The sequence below is a fragment of the Thermobia domestica genome, chromosome 1 (assembly GCF_964235325.1).
Source record: "Thermobia domestica chromosome 1, izTheDome1.hap1.1, whole genome shotgun sequence".
Lineage (NCBI taxonomy): Eukaryota > Metazoa > Arthropoda > Insecta > Zygentoma > Lepismatidae > Thermobia > Thermobia domestica.
The window spans coordinates 206003010-206025296 of record NC_137454.1 but is presented as its reverse complement, the minus strand read 5'-3'; the positions used below and the strand labels follow the sequence as shown (position 1 = coordinate 206025296).

General features: G+C 35.3%; 1 protein-coding gene across 6 annotated transcripts in view; it reads left to right on the top strand.

Annotated features, from left to right (window-relative positions):
• Nucleotides 1-22287, top strand: part of Isha (Insulator su(Hw) mRNA adaptor) — a 183647-nt gene that overhangs the window by 9037 nt on the left and 152323 nt on the right. For 5 of the 6 annotated variants that reach the window (XM_081769053.1, XM_081769037.1, XM_081769028.1 and 2 more), the window contains exons 3-5: nt 3118-3279; nt 6348-6656; nt 18330-18452. In XM_081769053.1, coding sequence (XP_081625179.1) covers nt 3118-3279; nt 6348-6656; nt 18330-18452 — 594 coding nt within the window. The remainder of the gene's footprint in view (nt 1-3117; nt 3280-6347; nt 6657-18329; nt 18453-22287) is intronic. The other variant, XM_081769045.1, reaches the window with a different exon arrangement.

The following is a 22287-nucleotide window of genomic DNA, read 5'->3' as shown; positions in this document are numbered from 1 at the left end:
ATACTAGTCGGTGGACTGAATGTTTGTTAACAAAATATCCCTTTTTTATATTTTTCCCCCTCTGGACTCCCCGTGTGCTAACGAAGAAAAAATTCTGTTAAATACTACTCGGTGGACTGAAGGTTTGTGCAAAATTTCTGTCTTCTAGTTGCAAAAGTAAGCCCGCCAAAAATAATGAAAATAAGCCTAACAAACAAAAAAATATTCAAACTAATGACGTCATCACCCCCTACATCTCGACGCAGGAACATATGAAGCCATATGTACCGTGTTCTACAATGCCTCTAGACTTGAAAAAACAATAAAAGCCGGACGAAAAAGCTCAAATAGAAGAGTTATAACGCAAAGTAAAATAAAACATCAGTATGGTACAAATTGTACCGGATAAGATTTTAAAAGGGTTAAGCAAAGCGCCTGCAATGTCCGTCAACCCGCCATACGTAACTTCACTACTGGTTGCCTGATTCCGTAGTTCCGGCCTGCAACAATGTTACTCTTATGGGCTCAAAACGATCCGTAAAATGTTGAATAGAACAATAACGACACGGTTTTTGAAAATTTGAATGAGAACTGGACAATCTACACAAAATTTGGAATCAACCAGTGAAAAAGGCACGTTTCTAACACTTGTGGCTTTCGAGATCTCATTGTCGAAATGATTGCGGACAACATATAAATCTAGCATTTTGATATGTAGACTAGTTGAACTTGCGCTCTATACACAGCGCATCATTCACATATGAGCATTAATCTCCTTGTTGTTCCTCACATCTGTACATGTCCCTTTGCAGACACAAGTGAAAGGCTTCTTGATAAAAATCGGCAAGAGATACCGTAAAGAGGAGATTTTTTCGATTACTTTTTCAGTATATCGCACCGTTTGCAAGATTTGAGCCTACTTTCGGTTGGAGTTTTTAATTCATGTATGATCAGTGTTTTGTTTCTTCTTGCATGCAATATATAGTAAGCAAATAGGTAAACTAACTAACTCTATGGCCTATGGAACCCGGAGGTTCAATGCCGCGTTCACAAAAGCTCTCCACTGACTTCTATCCTTAGCTAATTGGATCCAGTTTCTACTTTGTATTTCTATTTCTGCGAGATCCATCTTAATATTGTCCTCCCATTTGCGCCTAGGTCTTCCTAACGGTTGTTTTCCGGTTGGTCTTCCAGATAAGGTTTTGAAAGCGTTCCTTCTTCCGTCCTGGCTACATGACCTGCCCACCTGAGCCTCCTAGATTTGATGACCCAACAATGTTGGATAAACCGTATAAATTATGTAGTTCCTCGTTATGAAGTTTCCGCCATTCCGTATTTCCGTTTCTCTTGGGTCCGAATATTCATCTCAGGGTGTAATTCTCAAATATTTTCAATCTATGTTCTTCCGAGTAAGCGACCATGTTTCGCAACCATACAGAACAACAGGCATGATTATCGTTCTATATATTTTAAAATAAGCTAATACATTACACATACAATCAGTTATAATGTCAGTGATGTATGGTGTTAATTGAGCAAAACACTCCAAACAATAAAGATTCAACATAGACTGGGGAAATGGTTATCCTTTGTTTTTGATTATAATGTGGCCATGAAACAAATGCCTGAGGGATATATGCAACCCCTATGTGCGATTATGTGGTGGTGGAATGTATAATACTTAGGATATGATGCTTTTCCTTTTTATTTATTTTTTTTTTAAATTGCAAAACTTCCAGTGTACCCGTAAAAATGTAATAAAGAAATAATGACCATGTTTTGTTTTTTTAAATATTCAATTAGAACTGGACAATCTACGCAAAATTTGCAGTCGATCAGTGAAAACATGATCTTTCTAGAGCCTGTAGTTTCCGAGATTTCATTGTCGAAAGGATTGGCCACAAACATGTAAACGTTCACAAACGTATTGTTTAAAAGAACTCCAAAGATGGCAGCACAATTGAATTGGATTGATTTTGAAGAAGGCTTATTAAAATACAAAAGCTTTGAACAATAGTTTTAAAACATAAACTTTATAAAAAAGATGTATTTAAATAATTTATTTAAAGTAGACATACTTTAAAATATTGTCTTTCTTAAACGTGAAATCACAAATAACCGTGAATCAAAGCTTTGAAATCCAAAGTTAGAGATTGGAGTTGAGGCATTTTTACAGCTTTCGTAGTATTTTAATAGGTAGATAAATAAATTAAATGTACTTAGAAAAAATTTTTTTAGTCTTTATTTAATGAATGTAAGCTTCAATCACGATCCAATTATCACAGTATTGGTTCCAATGTTGTCAACTGGTACACCAGACTTGAAGAAAATTCGCTTATTTCCAAAGACTATATTTAATTCGTGGAACAGTAGCCGATAATGAGCTTTGGTGTGTTTATTATTCATGTAAAAGTGAACAGTCTGTCAAAATTCCAGATTTTTAAAAAAAATGGTTTTCGGAGAAAATGGCGCCCAAAATTGGCGATTTTTTAGAATTTGACAATTTCTCAAATTTTTTTCATGAAAACTGTTGCCCATGCAAGCGATAAAAAATTACGTTTAGAAAGGGGGGTAACTAGCTCTCAAACTGTAAAAGAAGAATTTTAAAATTCGAACTGAAATGTTCGAAAAAATTGGCGAAGATTGATTTTTCGGATCAACTGACGTTCATTTGTAAATTAATTTTATAAGAAATACGTATGTATATACCAGAGCAACAATTATAGCCCTACCAGTTTCCACAGCTGAATAGTGGGGGTCGAAAGTTGGCCATTTTCCATGTTGTGTACCTCTTAAAAATACCATAATAATAATAATAAAGTTTGAACAAGATCTGAGGTGATAATAATACATTCTCTACATGAATTGAAATGCACTTCCTCTGTTAACTATGAGATTTTTTTTTTTTTGTCCTAACGATAACACACACAATCGTTACCCACATATTATTTGTAATAATTTTTATATGCATTTAATAATTTATAATTTTAGAACAACATTAAGATTATTTCAATCTAGGGTATCAATATGACTAATATATTTTTTAGGAGACCAGAGTGGTTTGTAGCTTGCAAAATATGTTGAATGTGTGTTTATATAATCTAAGTTGTACTGAGTAACTTTTGTGGTTTCTTGCAGTGTAAACCAGAGTACAAAGTACCAGGTTTATATGTGATTGATTCTATAGTGAGACAATCTAGGCATCAGTTTGGAGCAGAGAAGGATGTATTTGCGCCACGTTTCTCGAAGAACATTCAGGCAACTTTCATAAACCTATTCAAGTGTCCACCAGAAGATAAGGTAAGTTTCTATTGATGTGTAGTAATTATAAAGTGTTGAAATCGAGCAGAATGCAATATTTGAAGCCTGTATGAGTTATTTTTTGTATTATGTATCATTTATATTGTTTTAAGTTTTTTTGTACGGAAGTTTGTGTAACTACTCGTTTGTATCTAAACGATATGACTAATCTTACAGTGTCAATGTGTTTATCACAGAAAGCACTTTGACAGCGCTCTTCTTTCATCGACTGTTGTTTAAAGTACAAAATTCGATGAATTCATTGGTTTCACAATAGTAATTTCTCAATAACTATTCATCAAATAAAACGTGAATGTGATACATTGGCTGACTAACAATCTTTCCACGCATATGTACCATCACAAAAACTAAATAGTTTAAACAAAGCTTGTAGTTAGTGTTCACAATCACCACTTCACAGATTATGACGCGTGTAGATTTGACCATTTTTTAACCCTGTGACCAATTATTACACTACTACGCTTTTGGACTTGTGCATAATGAGGAAATTAAAGTTAACAACGAAGCTGATATTATTTATTATTTCTGTATATTTATCAGTGGATGATGTTTTCTTTTCTGGTGATCGTGCGTTTAGTATTGACTTGTGAGTTCGTGGTATAAGATTTTTTAATATTGATCGTGTTAGATGAAGTGAACAGTAGAGTTCTTAAAGTTGTGTTATTGGATAAATATACAGGTATAATAATATCAAGTTTGAACTTTGTAATTAATTAACATTATAAGCCCAAAGATATGATAGGTGAACTGCTGATCATAAATTTATAAGATGGTAAAATCTACATTGAAACTCTACAGGTTTTGTGAATAAAATTCTTACATATACATAAGGGGTGTTCAAATGAAAAGGTACGAAACATCGTGCAAACTAAACTGGTTGAAATAGGAATATGCAGCGTAGTGCGATCTAGGGAAGATAATGTATTGTCCATCGTGGTTGTGCGCATGCACTTGCGCATCTCACATGACGCAAGAAGAAATCAGGCAAATTGTGTGTTCCGTCCAATTGACGCGGCAGTACGTGTGAGGAAATCATGGCGTTCACACTGTACAATTCGACGATTGAGAAGCAGCGAGGTGTTGTCCGATTTCTGACTGCAGAAGGGCCGCATAATATTAAAGAAGTGCGCGAAAGAAGTAAAAACATAATCACAACATTATAGAAGTGTCCTTTACGAGACCTTCCGTTAAAATGCATCAGCAGATGTGAAGGGAGGGAGATGGGGTGATAAGAGGATAGAGAGAAAGTTGATAAGCATCCAAGTGGATGCTTTATAATGACTGAGTATTATAGATGATTAAAATCAGGGATGGTTAGTAGATGTAATGGGACTGTGTCTTCCGTGGAGAATTTTGTAAATTCTTAATGGAGAAGGCGTGGTTAAATATATTGTTGGTGATGGGTTGTGCGTTCTAGGACTTGTAGAAATACAATTTGAGCGCTACAGGAACCAGGTGTTGTTGGTTGTTGGTGCGAAATTAAAAAGAAGTTAGTGTGTTGCCAGTTTTCAATTTGTCAGCAATTTCTTACTGCTCTTTAGTTTATATATATATATATATATATATATATATGTATATAAACTTACCCTATGTATCTGATAAAGCATTTCAGTGAAAGAGGCCGTGAGGTAGTTTTGTAGTGTTATATTTTCACTGTATTTTGATAACTAATTAATTCTCTATTTCTCCCTTGGAATACCTTTGCTCCAGTCAGATACAGATGGTTTATCAAAATACAAACATATAAGTTCGATACCTGTGAGGTGCCAGCGCTGGCATTGACGAGCGATTGTCACCAAGGATCGTAGAAAGAATGCGCGAAAATGACTGTGAAACTCAATTAGTAGCTCTAATAGTCTAGTGAGACGATCAAAGTCCGACAGGAGTTATATAACCTAATCATGTACGTTCGGGTTGTATTTTTCAGACCGCCAGTAACGCTTTAGCGCGAAGAAAATGGTGTTCAAAATGTTGAAAATGGACCACAGATAATCGGAAAAACGTAATATGGTACTATGAGTTCACTCTAACTTTATTTTCCACAACAGGCTGTATGTGTGGTGGACACCCGAAGACCTTATGCTTTGAATTATATTCTCCCTACCCCGGAACATTGATTGTGACGGCTCTGTGTTGCTGTGGGCCGCAGTTTTCTGGTATTCTTTGGGTCTTGTAATTACGTTGACAGGACACATTACTGTCAGCAGTTATATGTACATCTTAGGCAATCACATGGATCCTGTGGCCCAGATGTTCTCAGCCAATGACATATTTTTCCAGGATGACAGTTCACATTACTGGAGCTGTTGAGGCGTGGTTTCATGAACATTGGGATGAACTACAACATCAACCTTTTGAGCTTAGACTCCGAAGCAGATATCTTCTGCACTCGCTGAGGGAACCGAGTGGTGCTGTATAGGGACTGGTACAGGGTTATTATGCAGGGTAGCTGTGGATAAGTCGCATTTTCTTTAGGAGTTTTCACTATTTTGATAACCATATGTATATAATCGGAGCAAAGAAATAAGAAGAGAGAAAGAAACAAAATCTACAACTGTACCTGTTCATTGAAATACAAGACTTGACTAAATTTATAAAATTTGAAGGTAGAATGCACAAGAACAGAAACGGCCATTGCAAGATCTTGAGTGGATTTTTCTTTTTGCAATTAAATTTAAAAATATTACATTATTTCATCTGTAAATTATGTAAGCTTTACTATTGTAAGTAGAGTAGATTTTCTTAACTCTTTAGGTTAATAAGCTCCGAAAGAACCTTTACAGGAGGCAATTGAATTTATTGAGTGAATGAACTTCGTTTTTTATTATTATTATTATTATTATTATTATTAATCAAAGGTTTAAAAACCCCTTTATTTGCTTATCACTAAAGTCGGTAATTAGGAACCCGAAAACTAGTAGTAATAAGGATAGATTTGTAATGTGTTTTTTCGTAATGATCTCAAAGTGTAGCTTTAGCATATTTAAAGTTATATAGAGTAATGATTTTGGGGGAAGACTTTATTGAGCAATTTTTTCTTTTTTCAGAGTAAAGTCATTCGAGTACTAAATCTTTGGCAGAAGAACGCAGTGTTTCAGCCAGAAATCATTCAGCCTTTGTTTGATTTAGCCGATCCTAACAATCCTATTTATAAAGAACAAGCAGGTCAGATTGCGACAACAAACGGAACTCCGACGATAAATAAATCAGTCTTAAATAAATCTTCGACTCCTGCCAACAAAGCGTCTGGATCGATAAACAAAGGCACAAATGAAGGTACAACAGGAGCATGGCAACAATCTCAGGATGGCGGAACGAATCGTCTTCCAGGAACACCGACGTCTGGATCGAAAGCAGTAAGTAGAAGTTTAGTAAATTTGTTTTGATCAACTTTTTGCATCAGAATGTCAGTCATTAATTTTTCTTTCTAAGTAAATACCCGAATTATCTTATATATATTCCTTCAAGTTATTTTGTTTAGATGGAAAATCTCGGATGAGTTAATATAGCATTAAGTAAATCTTCTGTGTACTAGTGGAATCAGATTTCTAAACACTCAGTAGGGAATCATGGATCTGGCCCGAAGTTGGTACATAAGAGAAAGGTAATGTTAGTTGGTAGTAATGCAAACCCATCGCCCGTGGGTCACCCCGAAATTATGCAGATAGCGAAATGCATACATTAATCACTTCGTAAAGCACATGTAACTACCCAGAGGGATCAATTTGCAAATACCATAGATACTGAATGTTAGGCTATCCTTGCTAGACAGTGGTCGTTGCTTGATCCTTGCTAACAGTCAGGAACCATCCCGCGCTTGTTAAGACTTAGGTGCGGAGACCTAGCGGGTCATAGTAGAAGGCATATACAGAGACCGTGTTATGCTGCTGGAAGATAGGATCCCGCAAAATATCTAGATAACAGGAGTGAGGCGTGAGTTTTTTTTTTTTTTTAACCATTGTAATTTGCTAAACATCAGAATTGATCATTGAATAGGGAAATGGGATGTTGTAATATTCATCCACGGAAATAGCAAGGTTATTGTCCTTTCAAATTTAGAAGCTGAATGCAATACCACTTTACGCTGTGCATTGTAGACGTGAAAAAGAAGTCTTACCAATGTCGTGGCTTTCATAAACTTGGAAGAAATCTTAGGATTTTGCGGAGTATTTTATATAGAGGGAGGTAATTCACTCCCTGATTATTTGACTGACAAGGGGAGTTAAATTATCTCTTCATTCTCAGCTGATTTTAAACCCAAACAGTAGAGATGATTGTAAAAGAAAATTATATGCAATATTTTACTTTTTTTTTTTTTAATAATGAAAGTAATCATGGAACCTCATTTTAAATGAGAAGAGGTGAGTTCGTCCTTCACTCTTGACAGACTTTAACCCCCAGCAGTGTGGATGACTGGCTAACCTTAAATAAAATTCACGCAATATTGCATTAAGTTAGAATAATTTTTTTTTAAGTTACCGACGAAAATTATTTTCGTACCTCATCATTTAAATAAGGAAACTTTGAAGTTCAGGAACTTAGCTCCTTGTGCCCGCTTATTCTTATTCCAGCTGCAACCAATGGGAATGATTGAAATACTCTATAGAAAATATACACCATACTTTATCAGAATCGAATTTTACGTAATTCGAACACCACAATTTTTCTTTTAATGTATATGTTTAAACTTGAAATATGTGGTGGATTTCACTCCCTTTCTCCTCCGTATTGTTAACGGCAGGGTTGGCAAAAAACCATAGTTTTTATTTAAAAAAAAAAAAAATGGGGGGGGGGGGTTTAAACCAGGTTTTTTGGTTTAAATAAGTTTGTTTCGCCTTGGTGTTATGCAACAACCGGGTTATGTTGGAAAGAGTCACATAAGCTTGAAGCGGAATCCAAACCGCTTCTCAGCTTACATCCAAGAGAAACTGTCCCCCATTTGAACTCGGAACTAGGACTAGTTGGCCACAAATGCGATACGTCTGCCGACTCACTCATGAAGGACTCTTGATAAAAATACGTTGTACTGATCTTTGCGTAGGCTTACTTGTTAATATAATTGTCAAGAGTCATTTCAGAAGAATAAAAATATAAACAGTTGCCGAAGTGAAACCATTATACAGAATTACATATGGACTATTTCAAAGTACTACGGAGTACAGAAGAACTAATTTAGTCCAAGTTAGTTAACGACGACTTCTATTAGTCCAAGTTTAAAAAAAAAAAAAAAAAATGATTTGCATATCAGTAAGAAAAGTGAATAAAGATACGAATTATTTGAGTCTACTTTGACTCAGACACATTTATACATAAATAGATACCAAAGATACTTCTCATTTCACTAAATACCTCTCGTGGGGTTTGTATGACGCTTCTCCTCCCCCCCCCACCCACACACAAAAGTACGACATTTCGATGTATTTTATCAATAGTAAACATTATTGAAACGAAACAATATTTGGAATTTTTCTCTGCAATTACATAACAATAATAATAAACTATACAAAATCACAAAACAAACATTCATAAACTTATTAAAAAAAGAAAGTTGCCTTTGTAGTATAATCTTTTTGAGTAATCATTTAGGCCTGAATGTAATACGAATAATATACGGGAGTGAAACGTGATAACCCACAAATGTGTGTTCATCAAGATTTTGCGAACATTTTTCGTTTTTTGGTTTAAACCAGTTGGTTTTTTTGAAAAAAAAAAAAAAAAAAAACAGCTGGTTGAAACCACTTTGGTTTAAGCCAGCCAACCCTGGTTAACGGATTACATCTTCAAACAATAAGGTTATTTCGGAAAGTTGGAAGAATGCACAGAAATAAGACCGATACATTTTATGAGACTTAGGCAGACAGACGGACACACATACAAATGTTGATTGAATCGCATTGTGGAGTAGTAATTATCGCCTAAAAAGACAAAATGATAGATTGCTGTAGTGTTAATGTGGGGGTCAGCACCTGCTATTCTCAATATTATATAAGAATTAGTAAACCTGATTAATTTGTATTTATTATGTAACTAAATATAACAAATTGTCGTTCGCGAGTCAATAATAATAATAAACAGCTCATAATTATTTTTAATGTTTACACTCCTTAATGCAACCATCCTCCTCGTACACATACCTTAAGACAACTGATAATTACGACGTGCTCGTAACATCAGTTGTTTCATCTCATGGGAAGAAAATCTGATTTTTCAATATCTTTAAAAATGATTTCACTTACATCATCTCTAATTGCATAAACCATTTTGTGTATTGCTGCATACTCCTTTGAAAGACAGAGCTCCTCGTGGCTAAGCGGTTAGAATACGCGCCTTTGGCGTGGAAGACCCGGGTTCGATTCCCGGTGGGAGCTCATGTGGTTCGGATTCCACGTTAATCAGTAGGTCCACGTCTCATATAGCCTCGCTGCTGAACGGGACGCTAAACTAAAATAAACTTAACTCCTTTGAAAGACAGATGCCATTTCAAAATGGTCTTCTGTCCAGGATGCCAGCATTTTAAATGCTTCAGTCTCCTACGTAATACCTTTTGTTTAAAGAATGACACTTTGATCGAAGTCATGGAATAAAACTCCTGTTTACCAAGGAAACTTGTTTCGTCAATCAAACTTTTCAAGACTTCTGTCTGTCTCCTTTTTTCTTCCATTCTTTCACTTTTTGATTAAAGTGTTAAATTGTTAATGTGTTATTCACGTTCTCCTCTACATTCTGTTTTCTAAAGTTATACAAGAGACCTATTACGTATAGGTTTGCGTCAACGCAATTGAAATTTGCATTTTAGTTGAAATCAAAAGATAAGACCAACGAAACAGACCACAAAGCTAGTTATGAAATTCACAATTAGAAACTGTAAAATACAGATATAAATCGCACAGATGTAGGATCTTTTACAGAAATTTTAGCTGGGAGGTTTGCTAGCGCAGGACAGGGCCGACAGGCTCAGGACCTAACTAACACTTTATGTAATTTATGAACTTGCTGTTTTATTGAAAATGAAATGAAATCTTTAAGTTTTACGTACCATTGTTATGCCGGTTAGGCTAAAGGAGACTGTGATTATGAGAAATGAATGAAATGGTGGAATGAAGAAAGTGGGAGGAAACGGGAGAACCCCGAGAAAACCCACGAGCACGGTTGGTGTTTTATTTATTGCATATAATAATAATTGTCTGTTTCAATGTTCCGTGACATCTTCAACAGATGTGGGCAATTCACGCGCAACCCATCTCACCTTTAAAATTTCTTTTTCCACTAGTTTGGTAAGATGATCATGTAAATTCCAAGCACTAAAATCCTCTTTACAAAGTATAGCTTGTGTTGTACTAGTTCGTGGGAATTTTTCTCATTCCTACCAGGCACTTGGCAAATATGTTGTCATAATCTTAAATTTAAGTATACGTTATAATTAGGCTAGGTATTTACTATATACGTGTCGATTGTTCTTTATTCCAACTGCATTTTGAATATTGGTACTTAGTATTAATGTCATTCATACGAATGCACTTTGTTGTAAAAGTGATTTTAAATTACTGCCAGTATTTACGCGTCATAATGAACTTAAGTACAAACAGTGTTCTTCTGAAACTTTGGTAGGCACACTCTTGGTTGCAAGGTACTACATGAGGTGAAAAGTCCTGGATCAATAATAATTATTATTATATTTTACTTTTTTACAAACTGATTTTTGCGTTTCAACATAGTTTTCTTCAAGAGAGGTACACTTATTTCAACGGCCCTTTAACATTTGGATACCTTTCATATTAGGGGCTCCAGAATATGCATCAGTATCATATTCGGCATCGTCATTTTACACAGTTCTCTTTTCCATGAGCCATCTCTTCAAGGAACCAAATAATAATAGTGGAACAGATCTGGTGAATACTGAGAGTGTTGCTGCAGTGCATTTTTCAATCCATTTAATTTTGCTGTCGCTTTCATAGATATGTAAACCGGTACATTGTTTTGGTGATTGATTTGGAGCACTTTTTTTCTTCGCCAGATTTATTTATTAATTTTTTTTTTATTTCGTCGTTCAAACGGTCCAGTAATACTATACAGTAATCTCCTGTGATTGTTTTCCCTTTCTCAAGATAGTTGATGAATAATATGCTACGTTCATCTCAAAACATTTGAGCCAAAATCGTTCCAGCCAATAATTGGATCGATTTGAGTAGCTTTCGCGCGTTTCCTGACTATTAGACTACAGTATGAAGAGATGGATCCATGTTTCATCCATTACAAATTGACTCAAAAACTCGTTTGTATTACGATGAAGTAGCTTCAAACGCGCTCTGTATCATCGACACTTTCTTTTTATATTTATTTTCTTTATTTATTTTTAAAAATTGTGGCACCCATCTCGCACAAGACTTTTTCGTGTGCAGATAGAGCTTTATGTAAATATTCCTCATAGGTTCTGTTCAAATCTTCACAATGTCGGCTATCTCCCTCGTTTCACTTTCCGGTAATCTCGTATGTGGTATGGACTTTTTTTTAAAGATATGATCACAGATATTAGGAGATAACGTTGGTTACGGTTACTAAGGTGTTCGTTACTACCACCTTTCATTGTACATCTTTAAATAACAGATCTTTTAAAGTTGAGGAAACCGACCGATCCACTGCCCAAACCGACATTACGAAAAGACAGTTGATACTCATTTCTGTTTATTCAGTTGTTTTCCAAAATTTGTAGACGGTATTAGTCAAATACAAATTTTCTTATACTCTGGTTCACCAGTTCATAACAACATTAAAACTCTCTCAACTGATCAAATAATATTACATAATTCAAGAAATGTATGATGTGCAATTGCAAAGAAAATTATATTGATGTAACATTCCATTTCAAGGTATATAACTGAGACCTTAGAGAACTTATTTGGGTGTAAGGCTTTATTAAATTTAAATTAAATAAATAAATAAAACACTGTTCAAACTCTGATATAGAATTGTTTTCAAAGATTTTCTGATGAAAATAATTTAATAAATTCTGACATATTCTTGCTGATAACTTCTCAAAATGATCAAGACTCGATTCTGTACTCGTGAAGGTCACGTGGTAGTAATTCGTTCTTTCGCCATAATACACGTACTGTTTATATTATTACTTTTATTTAATTGCTGGTATTTCGTGTATTATATACTTTTAATTAATTCTTCATATAATCGAAACTTAATGCATCTTTTCAGTAGCCAATGTATAAAGAAGCTGTTTGTAAACAAAATTAAAACTTCTGTTTTTACAATTGAGATTGGTACAATTAAAAACTCAATATTTCCTTTTTTGTCGAAGGATATTCTGAAAGATTAAAAGGGCAAGAAGAGCCAAGTTACAAAGAACAGAGCTAATGCAATTAACTTAACACCGCATAGCGGCACGCCCGAAACTGTAGAAATACTATTGAGCGATGTAGTATTGTCATATTCTTCAGTTCTGAGTGAGAGAATAAAAATACTGTTTTTTCTGGATATCAGATTATCTAAACATTAAGCCTTTGGGGGGTCAAAATTGAGAATACAGTTATTATTTGAAAATAATATTGTGAAATCATATATGCGCCATTTTGTTCAGTTACGACATAATCCCGTCGCTGGTGAACTTTTGTGTGTGTGTGTGTTTTTTTTTTAAAAAAAGAAGAAAAGAAACACGTGGTTTTCACAGGCCAACGTAATACAATTCAGGAGTTCTCCAGAGATCGTAAGAAATGATAGTCTGACGGTGCTAGGTCCGGGTTGTATGGCGGACGCATTGAAACCTCCCAGCCAAGTTCTCAATTTTTGACATGTCGTTAAATAATGTATGGCGTTGTCAGCGTGGTGAATGACACACTTTCTGTTGAGTAGTTACGGTCATTTCTTTTGAATTACTAAATGTGCTGGCGCTAATTAAAATGAAAATGAAATCATTCAGTTTAACGTCCAACAATTATGCCCGGCGGCAGCAGCTCGTGATGTGTGATATCTTCCAATCCTACCAGCATAACTTTTCTTTGCGTCAGTGTGGGCTTTATTTATCACGAACTGTGTGGAGCTTCTCCACACTTAGACCACAATATTTTTCACAAATTGTTGTCGCAGGTTATCGATTTTTCATCAGTCGTGATCAACCGCTTATAAATGATTTGAGTTCGTTACGTTTCACTTGAGATTCGCAGATAGCAAATTGGTTTAGTAAATATTTTCGAGTCAGATCATGTGGCATCCAAACGTCGAGCTTCTTTTTGTAACTAGTTATCTTCAAATGGTTTAACACTGTTTAGTGATGAATGTTTGGCGATGTTATAACTGCGTATATGCCGGTCTTGCTCGTATTTTTTTTGAGTACTATCCATTGTGTCTTATCAATGTTTTTAATTAATATCGAAGAGTTTATTCAAGTCAGGCTTGTGCAGAATCTGTTTCGAGTTTTGGAACCAGAGTGAAGAGTACTATACCGAACACTGGCTAAGACTGAGAAGAATTTTCCTCTTAAACCGAAAGGAAGTCTTCCATTCTTTTTTGTTCTGCAATATGCAATCGTTTACATTGGTATTTTATTTATTTATTTTTTTTTGTCAGAAGCTGTAAAATATGGACATAGTTTTTTTTTTTTTTTATTTATTTTAAGGACGGTGACAGAGTATGCACTGGCCTGCACAATAGTAGTAAAGGATTTGCACAAAATATGAATTGATGCATTGGGTGAATTTGTAACAAACACTATGGTGAAAACAGTATCTGTATAACAGGGTGTCTATCGGTCACGAATGTCACGAAATCAGAGAACGGTCATGAAAGTCACGAAATTTAGCTTTTGGGTCACGATTTTTTAAAACTGTACAAATGCAAGTACAGATTGGAAAATTTTGTTGTATAAAATCAAAATTCACCACCAAAAATGTCTATGGTCGACTTTAGACGCTACCAAATCGCAAGCAAAGTACGTTTCTATCGCATGGATGAAAATTCGGCCTAATTCGCACACAAATTCGCTCTTGAAAATGTTAGGAAATTTTATGATTTGTTAAAGAAAAGGTCACGAAATTTCATTTTGGAATTTTAGTAGACACCGTGTATAAGTTTCAATAATATGTATAGTATGTTTACAGTATACATATGTTTTTATAGTATCAACAATATTTATTCGTTTGGGTTCCAATTTTAAAGCCTCAGTGCTGAAATAAGATGTTAAACTACAATCAACCAATCCAATCACCTCCAAAATTGAATTACAAAGAGAACTGACTAAAGGATAGCAAGAACTTTCCGACAAAGAGGTTATGCCTCTGGCACCATGCAATCGTGGCGTTAGTAGGTTGTGCTCCTGTAAAAAGCGTATGCTGCCAATTATTGACGTGGAACACTGAATAGTGATGTAAGTTCACAATAAGTGATGAACTAGTGATAAATGGAGAAATTAGCCTATTGTGTCTTCACCAGTTCCTCTAAAGTTGCAAATTATTGTATGTAATTCAGCCGTTAGACGTGGTATGTAATATAAACACTGGATTGTTCAACACAACAGAAGTTGTGGTACAGTCCATGTGGTCTGAGAGATCACACCGAGAGTGATAGAATGTATTCAAGAAGCTGACTGGAGACTGAGAAGGAGATTTGGTAACGCATCGACACGATAAGTTGGAGATCCTTGTTCGATTGTTGGTCCCACCATCATGTTATTCACTCTCTTTGTGTCAGGGTAAACTAACATTTTTCTGCCTTGACATTTTGTTTCATACACAGTTTTGTAAGTGTTGTATCTCACCATTGCAGGGTCGACAGCAAATTAGTCACCAATGTTTATAAGAATAGCTCCAAAAATATACACATTTCTTCTGCGCATATCAAGCAAAAGTTAACGTCTAAAGGGACTTCTGGTACAGATTCATTAATTTCATATTTCGACAAAGATATACATATAGATTGATGATAATTATATAAGATAAAAAAAGAAAAAATCGTGTCGCTGAAACGGAAAGTGAAATGCAAATAACAGGTATTAGCAACCGTGCCGGGATGACGTCTGATGTTGACATACCTGTCAACTGTCAGCCAGTGCAGAGTTGTGAGGCATGTCGGGCATGTCGAAAGCAGTTCTGTAGGAGCTACAATTCAAAGAAAACATGCCAGTACCATAAGACGTTTTACTGCCGCGATTACTGTATGATTTTTAATTGACCAGCAATGCTGTAGAAACCTCGAAAAGCATGCTCCGCGTTTTGAGAAGCATAAATGGGTGAGCGCACAACGCGAAAGTGGTTCAACCGATTTTGCATGGGAGATGAAAGTCTCCGGGACAAGCCCCGAGGTGGACGTCCATCTACTATTGACAAAGCCCTGCTCAAGGAGGTCATTCAGAGTAATCCACATGAAACGTGCAAGGAGCTTGTGTAGAGGTTTGGGGTATTGAAGGAAACTATTCCTTAATTTAGTTAAATTTTTTGACTAGGGACGGAAAATTTTATAAACGGGAGCTTTACGAGGGCTAAGTCAATAAGTATCTGCAATCAATTTTTATTATTTATTAGCACAAGAGTACTTGTTTTTTAACATGGTCCCCTGCTTTTCTGTGCACCTGGTCCATCGTTGCACAAGCTTCCGATTCCCTCTGCAAAAAAGGTTTTTGGTTGCGCAGCAAGCCACGAATACACCGCTTCCTTACCTGTTGATCTTAGCTGAATTGATTGCTTCTGAGAGCATCTTTAAGTGGACCAAACAGATGGTAATCCGACGGAGCGAGATCGAGACTATATGCAGGATACTCCAACACCTCGAAACGCAGCGTCTGAAGAGTTTGAGTGGTGTGAACACGTATTTTCATTCAATACAAGAACGCCTTCTGACAACCACTGCCTTTACTACGAATTACAGGCTTCAACTTGCTTACCAGCATATCATTGTACCTTTTACTTTATTGCTGCCTCCTTTTCCAGATAATGTTCCAGAATTGACCCTTGTGAGTCCCAAAACACTGTAAGATTGATTCTTTAATTTCTTCTTAATGGGAGATCCGAGATGCTTCTATTCCATGCTCTGGCATTTGCTCTTGTTCAAAGTGATGAATCCACGTTTCATCTACAGTGACGATTCGCCTGAGAAACTGTTCACCTTCGTTAGCATAACGGTGCCCCACACACATTTTCACACGATTTCGCTTGTGCTCTTCATCGTGTGTTTTCGGATCCCATCTCGTAAAAGTTTAGCTTGTTATGCATGATATGCAGAACCATGACTCTTTTGCATATGGGTTGCCACTTCATCAACAGTCACTCCTCTGTTATTCAGAATCGAGGCACGGACTCGTTTAATGTAATCAGTTGTTAGCTGGACGCCCTGCTCTTTCCTCATCCTCTACGCTCGTTCGACAACTTTTGAACTGTTCATTTCAGTGGTAAACAGTTCGCTGTGGCAACACTTTGTCCTCGTATTGTGTTGAAAGTCTTCTATGAATTTTTGCTCCGGGTACACCTTCAGACCACAAAAGACGAATGACAGAACGCTATTTTTCTTTGGTGCACACAGAGAGTGGTGCAGCCATCTTTACTTCGCAACTGCGCAAAGCATACTGATAAGATAACATCGTAACACAGTACCACAGGCGAATCCAACGATGTCACCTAGTCTGGTGGGCGCACACTGCCGTAGAGCCAACCTGAGAAGAAGTAGAAAAATATTACAGGGAACTCTGTATGAATATGTAATTAAAGTTGTATTTGGATTATGTAATTGGGAGATTATTGTGCTTAATAAAATATATTTCCCCAGAGTTATTGGGATGTTATTTCTCACTGCACAAACAGCTGGGATAGCTTATAATAATTTAAAACAATTAGCTACATCCAATTAAGTCTGATAGAAAGGAAAAGGAAACTCATTATGAACCAAAAAATGCTTTGTTATTTACCTTAGCATTTCCAGTGCCTTGAAATCGAGTTATGTATAAGTTAAGATTTCACTTATTTATTTATTTATTTTTTAAGCGTTATAGCCACGTATATTTGTCATGAATTTTGTCTAGGCATGACAAAGAAGGTATGACAAGAATCTGAGAAAATCCTCCTTGTTACCTCTGGACTATCATTTTAAGAAATTTTAGTTTAAAGTCCCACGATTACACCCTTTAGGCGAAAGGAGACGGATGGTTAATGAAAATAAATAAATATGAAATATAAACTTTCCGTGCTCTTCCACTGAGGATCGAAGACCGTACCACGTGCACCAAAGACACATGCACTTGCCACTATGCCAGCAGCGAAGGCTAAAACATTTTAAGTTAAAGACATTAGGGCAATGGGATTGGAGAGCTTCACAAATTAAAACTCAGTATTTGCAAATCCAAGGAATATTTGTTTCTTAGAAACCAACAACCTAAATTAATTCGTAGCAGAGTAATTTAGGCAGTAGGGATTTTATAATAATACAAAATAGGGATTTCAAGAGACACTGTACAATACTCTTGATTTGATGAATTTGTCCACAGTTCATTTTTCAAGCCTTCTTACAGCATTTATCCAGATCTGGACGTTCCTCACCTTCCTGTCTGTCCCTCCTTACCAACCTTCTTTCATTTTAACCTCCGATAATTCCCACGGACTAAAGACAAATCATCGGCTTTTTTGTTGCATTAATCCTAATTTTAGAAACTTATCATATATGTTTGTTTGTATTTATTTTGATTAGTTTTCCTTGTCTAATTATTTCTTTATTCTTTGACCGTTTATGATGAAGGACGCCTAACGCTTCCAGAATAATTAGGAGAAATACTTCTTCCTTTTATTGGAGGAAACTATAAATAATATATTTTGTCGTCGATATGTCTTCTGATAGCATTTTCTTCTGGTCACGCTTATAATGTTATTTGTCAAATTAGTAGGAATGAACTATATGCATTTGTTGAGAGAGGGGTTGTTAATTAAATATTGACGCCCGTTTTGAGCAGCTTCATTGGAATTTTGTTGTATTTTCGGTTGTATAACACCACAGATTTTTGTAGAGAACGTTGATGTGGATTGATATTCGTACATTTTTTACAGAATCCAACCTTGGGCAATCTTGTAGCAGGTTCAAAACCTGCTGATTCTAAACTTATCCAGCAGTTACAGCAACTGCAACAGTTGCTGACGAAACAGGATCATTATAATAAGGACTCTGGCCAGGTGTGTGTGTGCATGTTTCTGGTAGTAGTGTTTTATATTCTTCCTGGAAGCTCTTAACGGTTGTATCGTTGTCGGGTGTCTTCTTTCAATTAGATTTCCTTTTTGGTGAGGCTCTTTAGATACCAAGAATGGCACTCTTTAGATATGGTTAATTTAGTGAAAATTTTATGTTATTATATTGCTGCGCATTAAGAGCACGTGCATCATGAAAAGAGAGCTACAGCTTAATTTTATGGAAAGTAAGATTTCTTTGTATAGAATTATTAGGTGGTGGGAAATTGATCGCTTTCAGAATACTTAGTAAGGAAATCGTTTGTATAATGTACATGAAAGAATTCCATTTCAAGATGTTTTTCTTTATTTTTTCTTAAATTTGGATCTGAGAGGGCTATTATTAAAACTATCTATAGAAAAATGACAGTAACTATTTTCTCATCCCAGATCCATTGAGCTTCATTCTGAAATCCGAAAACCTGATGTTTGTAAAATACGAAAGCGTTTTGCGGGGAACATTAACATTTCGTGAAGACTACAAAATACTGCACAGTAATTATATATAAGCAATACAAGTGTAGTGATCCCTGAGTTGACTCAATAGAAAAATTAAAATGATCATTTGTAGACACCTTTATTTTTCGTAATGCCCTCTTATGTGTTTATTTTATAAAATCCATCAAATTGCTTAACTACTATTAAATTGAAGATATTGTAAATAAAAATCATGTTTTGTAGTGTTAATTTTCATTTGAATTGCTTTTAACTGCTTAAGTTGTTTTTAATTAATAGAAATTAAAGTATAGATTAAAGTACTGTTACTTTATGTTGTGGTACGCTTTTCATTGTTGTAATTTCTATTCTTTCTTCTCTATCACTCTTACGTTTTAACTTCTTTTCGTAATTTTCATGTCTCGTAATACATCGACAGTTTTAGTAAATGTCTTGGAACAATTGCTAAACAGAAAATAGAATAACAGCATTTTCTAAAATAAATAAAAAGATCTATTCAATGAATCTCTTCGTACTAAAATCTTCCATACGTGTATTATGTGCCAAATGCATATTTGACTGTTTTAAAATTTTAGTATGTGTTGTTCAACCATAATTGAACTTGAAATACACTTACTGCATTCAGTAAGAGCGTGTTAATGAAGTGCGTAGGGACTTAGAGAAAGGATAGATTCATTTTATATTGAATTTAAATGTGTATGCTTGATTTAATTGACAAGGCGATATATCTTGAAATTGAAGTTGTAATTAGAATTTACCTAAATTTTCACAGTATCATAAGTAGATAAGGGGTAGCTGTTAATTTTAGTGAACTACTTATTTATGTATTTAATTGGCATTGAGGACTCCGTTTTTAAATAACTCGCATAAACAGAAATTCGGAATATCGTCGGATTGCACATATAATAGTCTGATCAAAATTAGAAACGAATTGACAGTTCAGAAGTACGTGGGAATTTGTGTTGAGGAGGAAGGTCACGTCACGTTATTAAGGTCACTGGAAGAAGGGTCAATCGTAAACTTCGTGGTGGTGGTTATAAGTGGAGGGCTTCTGCAAAGAGACAACATTACAATGTTACCACCTTGTAACATATGCTTAGCAATGTTTGTCAACCGAAGTGGAGGGAAAAGAGGTCTCAGGGGTCTCAGCGGAGTACATATGGTGTGGTAACAGGACAACACGTTCTCTTCCAAATGTCAGTTCGTTTCTTATTTTGATTGAAGTATAATACATGCAATTTCGGTTAAACGAATGAACAACGACTTTTATCTCATCTATAGAACATTTCCAAATTTAGTGCAACAGAAAACGTTAAAATAAATATTTTTTCAATTATAATTATGCCTTGATAATATATTTATAGCACTCTACAGCTGTTGCCAGTCCGTCGGAGACGAAGGAAGAAAGACAGGAATTTCATTTCAGCAGCTTTAAGCCTTCTTACTCCTGCTCAATTTTAGGTTGCAGTTAGTGATCTGCTCTGTATTTATTTAATTAATCAACACAAAAAGACATTACATGGAAGTGGTCGAAACCTGTTTTGATTCGGAAAATCGAGTGTGTCTTGAAGATATTTCTAAATAGAGAATATTTTCGGTTAATCGGTGAAGAGGGTAATAGAATAAAGAACGTGTAGCAAAGTCAGCACTAGGTAGTGTCATGAAATAGAAATATGGGACCTCACTGTCGACGATTGTACTATTATTATTATGATGGTGCAATTCAGAAGCTTTCCTGCTTTATACTTAGAACGAATAAATTTCACATTTCCAAATAACGTTCTTATATGACTGACGTCAACTTATGCTACTCCTAAACTTCTGTGGTGATACACTATGGCTTTGACAACTATTGCACGAACACTTATAGTCGGCTTGCTTATGTTGTGTTCTTGGAGGAGCTCGTATGAAATATTGGTATATCGGCAGTCACGAGACTTACTTTCATAATTGCATGATTGGAATTTTATACAGTCAACGACTGCGGGGCATTCGTTGCCTTTCGCAAAATGCTGTATGAATTATTTATCTCAAGTTTCACTGCATGTGAAGTTCAAATAAATACTTGAAAATCATCCTAATTGTGAATTCCTCATGCCTGTTTTGGCATGTCCGTGTTCAATAGACGTACGCTTATTGATGATTTACTAACAAAATTGTATTCCATAATATGTGCGGCTCTGTGTCGAAACTTTTTTTTTAAAGGTGTCTTTCACTTTTCGCGACATTTAATTGCACAAACTAGCTAGCATCGACGTAAGAAATTTCGAAGTACTATGATATATGTATATGTACTATGATATAAAAGAGTAGAAGTTAGTATGACTCATCATTACCCAGGCCATACTACTATAGATAGAAACTTGAAATTTGGAGAAATTACTCCCTTTAGTCACGAAGATAAGGGATAAGGAAGGAATTTTGGAAATACCCACTCTAAGGGTGGTTCAAAATTTCCTCAAGAAAAATGTATCTCATGAATCCCTGATGTTAGAGAAATGAAATTCAACATATGGACTCATCTTTAAAAGTAAGGAAACATGGGTTTAAGCGTTTTCGAAAATCCCGCCCCAAAGAGGGGATAGAGGGACACATAAAATTAATAACCCTTTGTTTAATCACGAAGGACCGAATTTGAGGGTTCGCGTAAGTTGGAGATTAGAAATTCGGTATTTAAACTTTAAATTGAAAACAAGGAGGTATGTTTCTGATATAATATTTGGTATATAAACTCTTGAATAACAAGTGAGTTTAGTTTCACAGTGTGAAACTACGTAGACTTCCAAATTATGCGATTTCAATACCCAAACTTCAAGTTGTACACTCATGTCCAAAATTAATTGTCGCATGTCTATAAATATGTTGTAGGAATATAATTTGATCACGAATTCGTCCAGTATTTCTTATAATGTTAGTATGTGTATATTCGGCAAAGACATGTATGTGGCAAATTTCATGTCAAAAGAGCAGTAAATAAGAACAATAAAACGAAAATAAAATTTTCTTGTCCATTTACCAACATTTTGTTTTACTCATTCTAAGTTTCTTATTTATAATTCTTTTCCTATGAAATTTACCACAAATATAAATTTCCCGATTATACACATAGTATCAGTATTAAAAGTACCCTGCAAAATCATTATCAAATTATATTCTTACAAGAAGACAGTTACAGATATGCGATAATCATTTTGGACATGAGTGTACATCTATAACTACTGGTTGCAATAGAGTAACAAGATCAAAGATAGAATCTGTTCCTCGTATGCTGATTTCATGTCATAAAGCCGTTACTCTCGTACTCCTGCTGTTTTTTCTCTATGGCGAA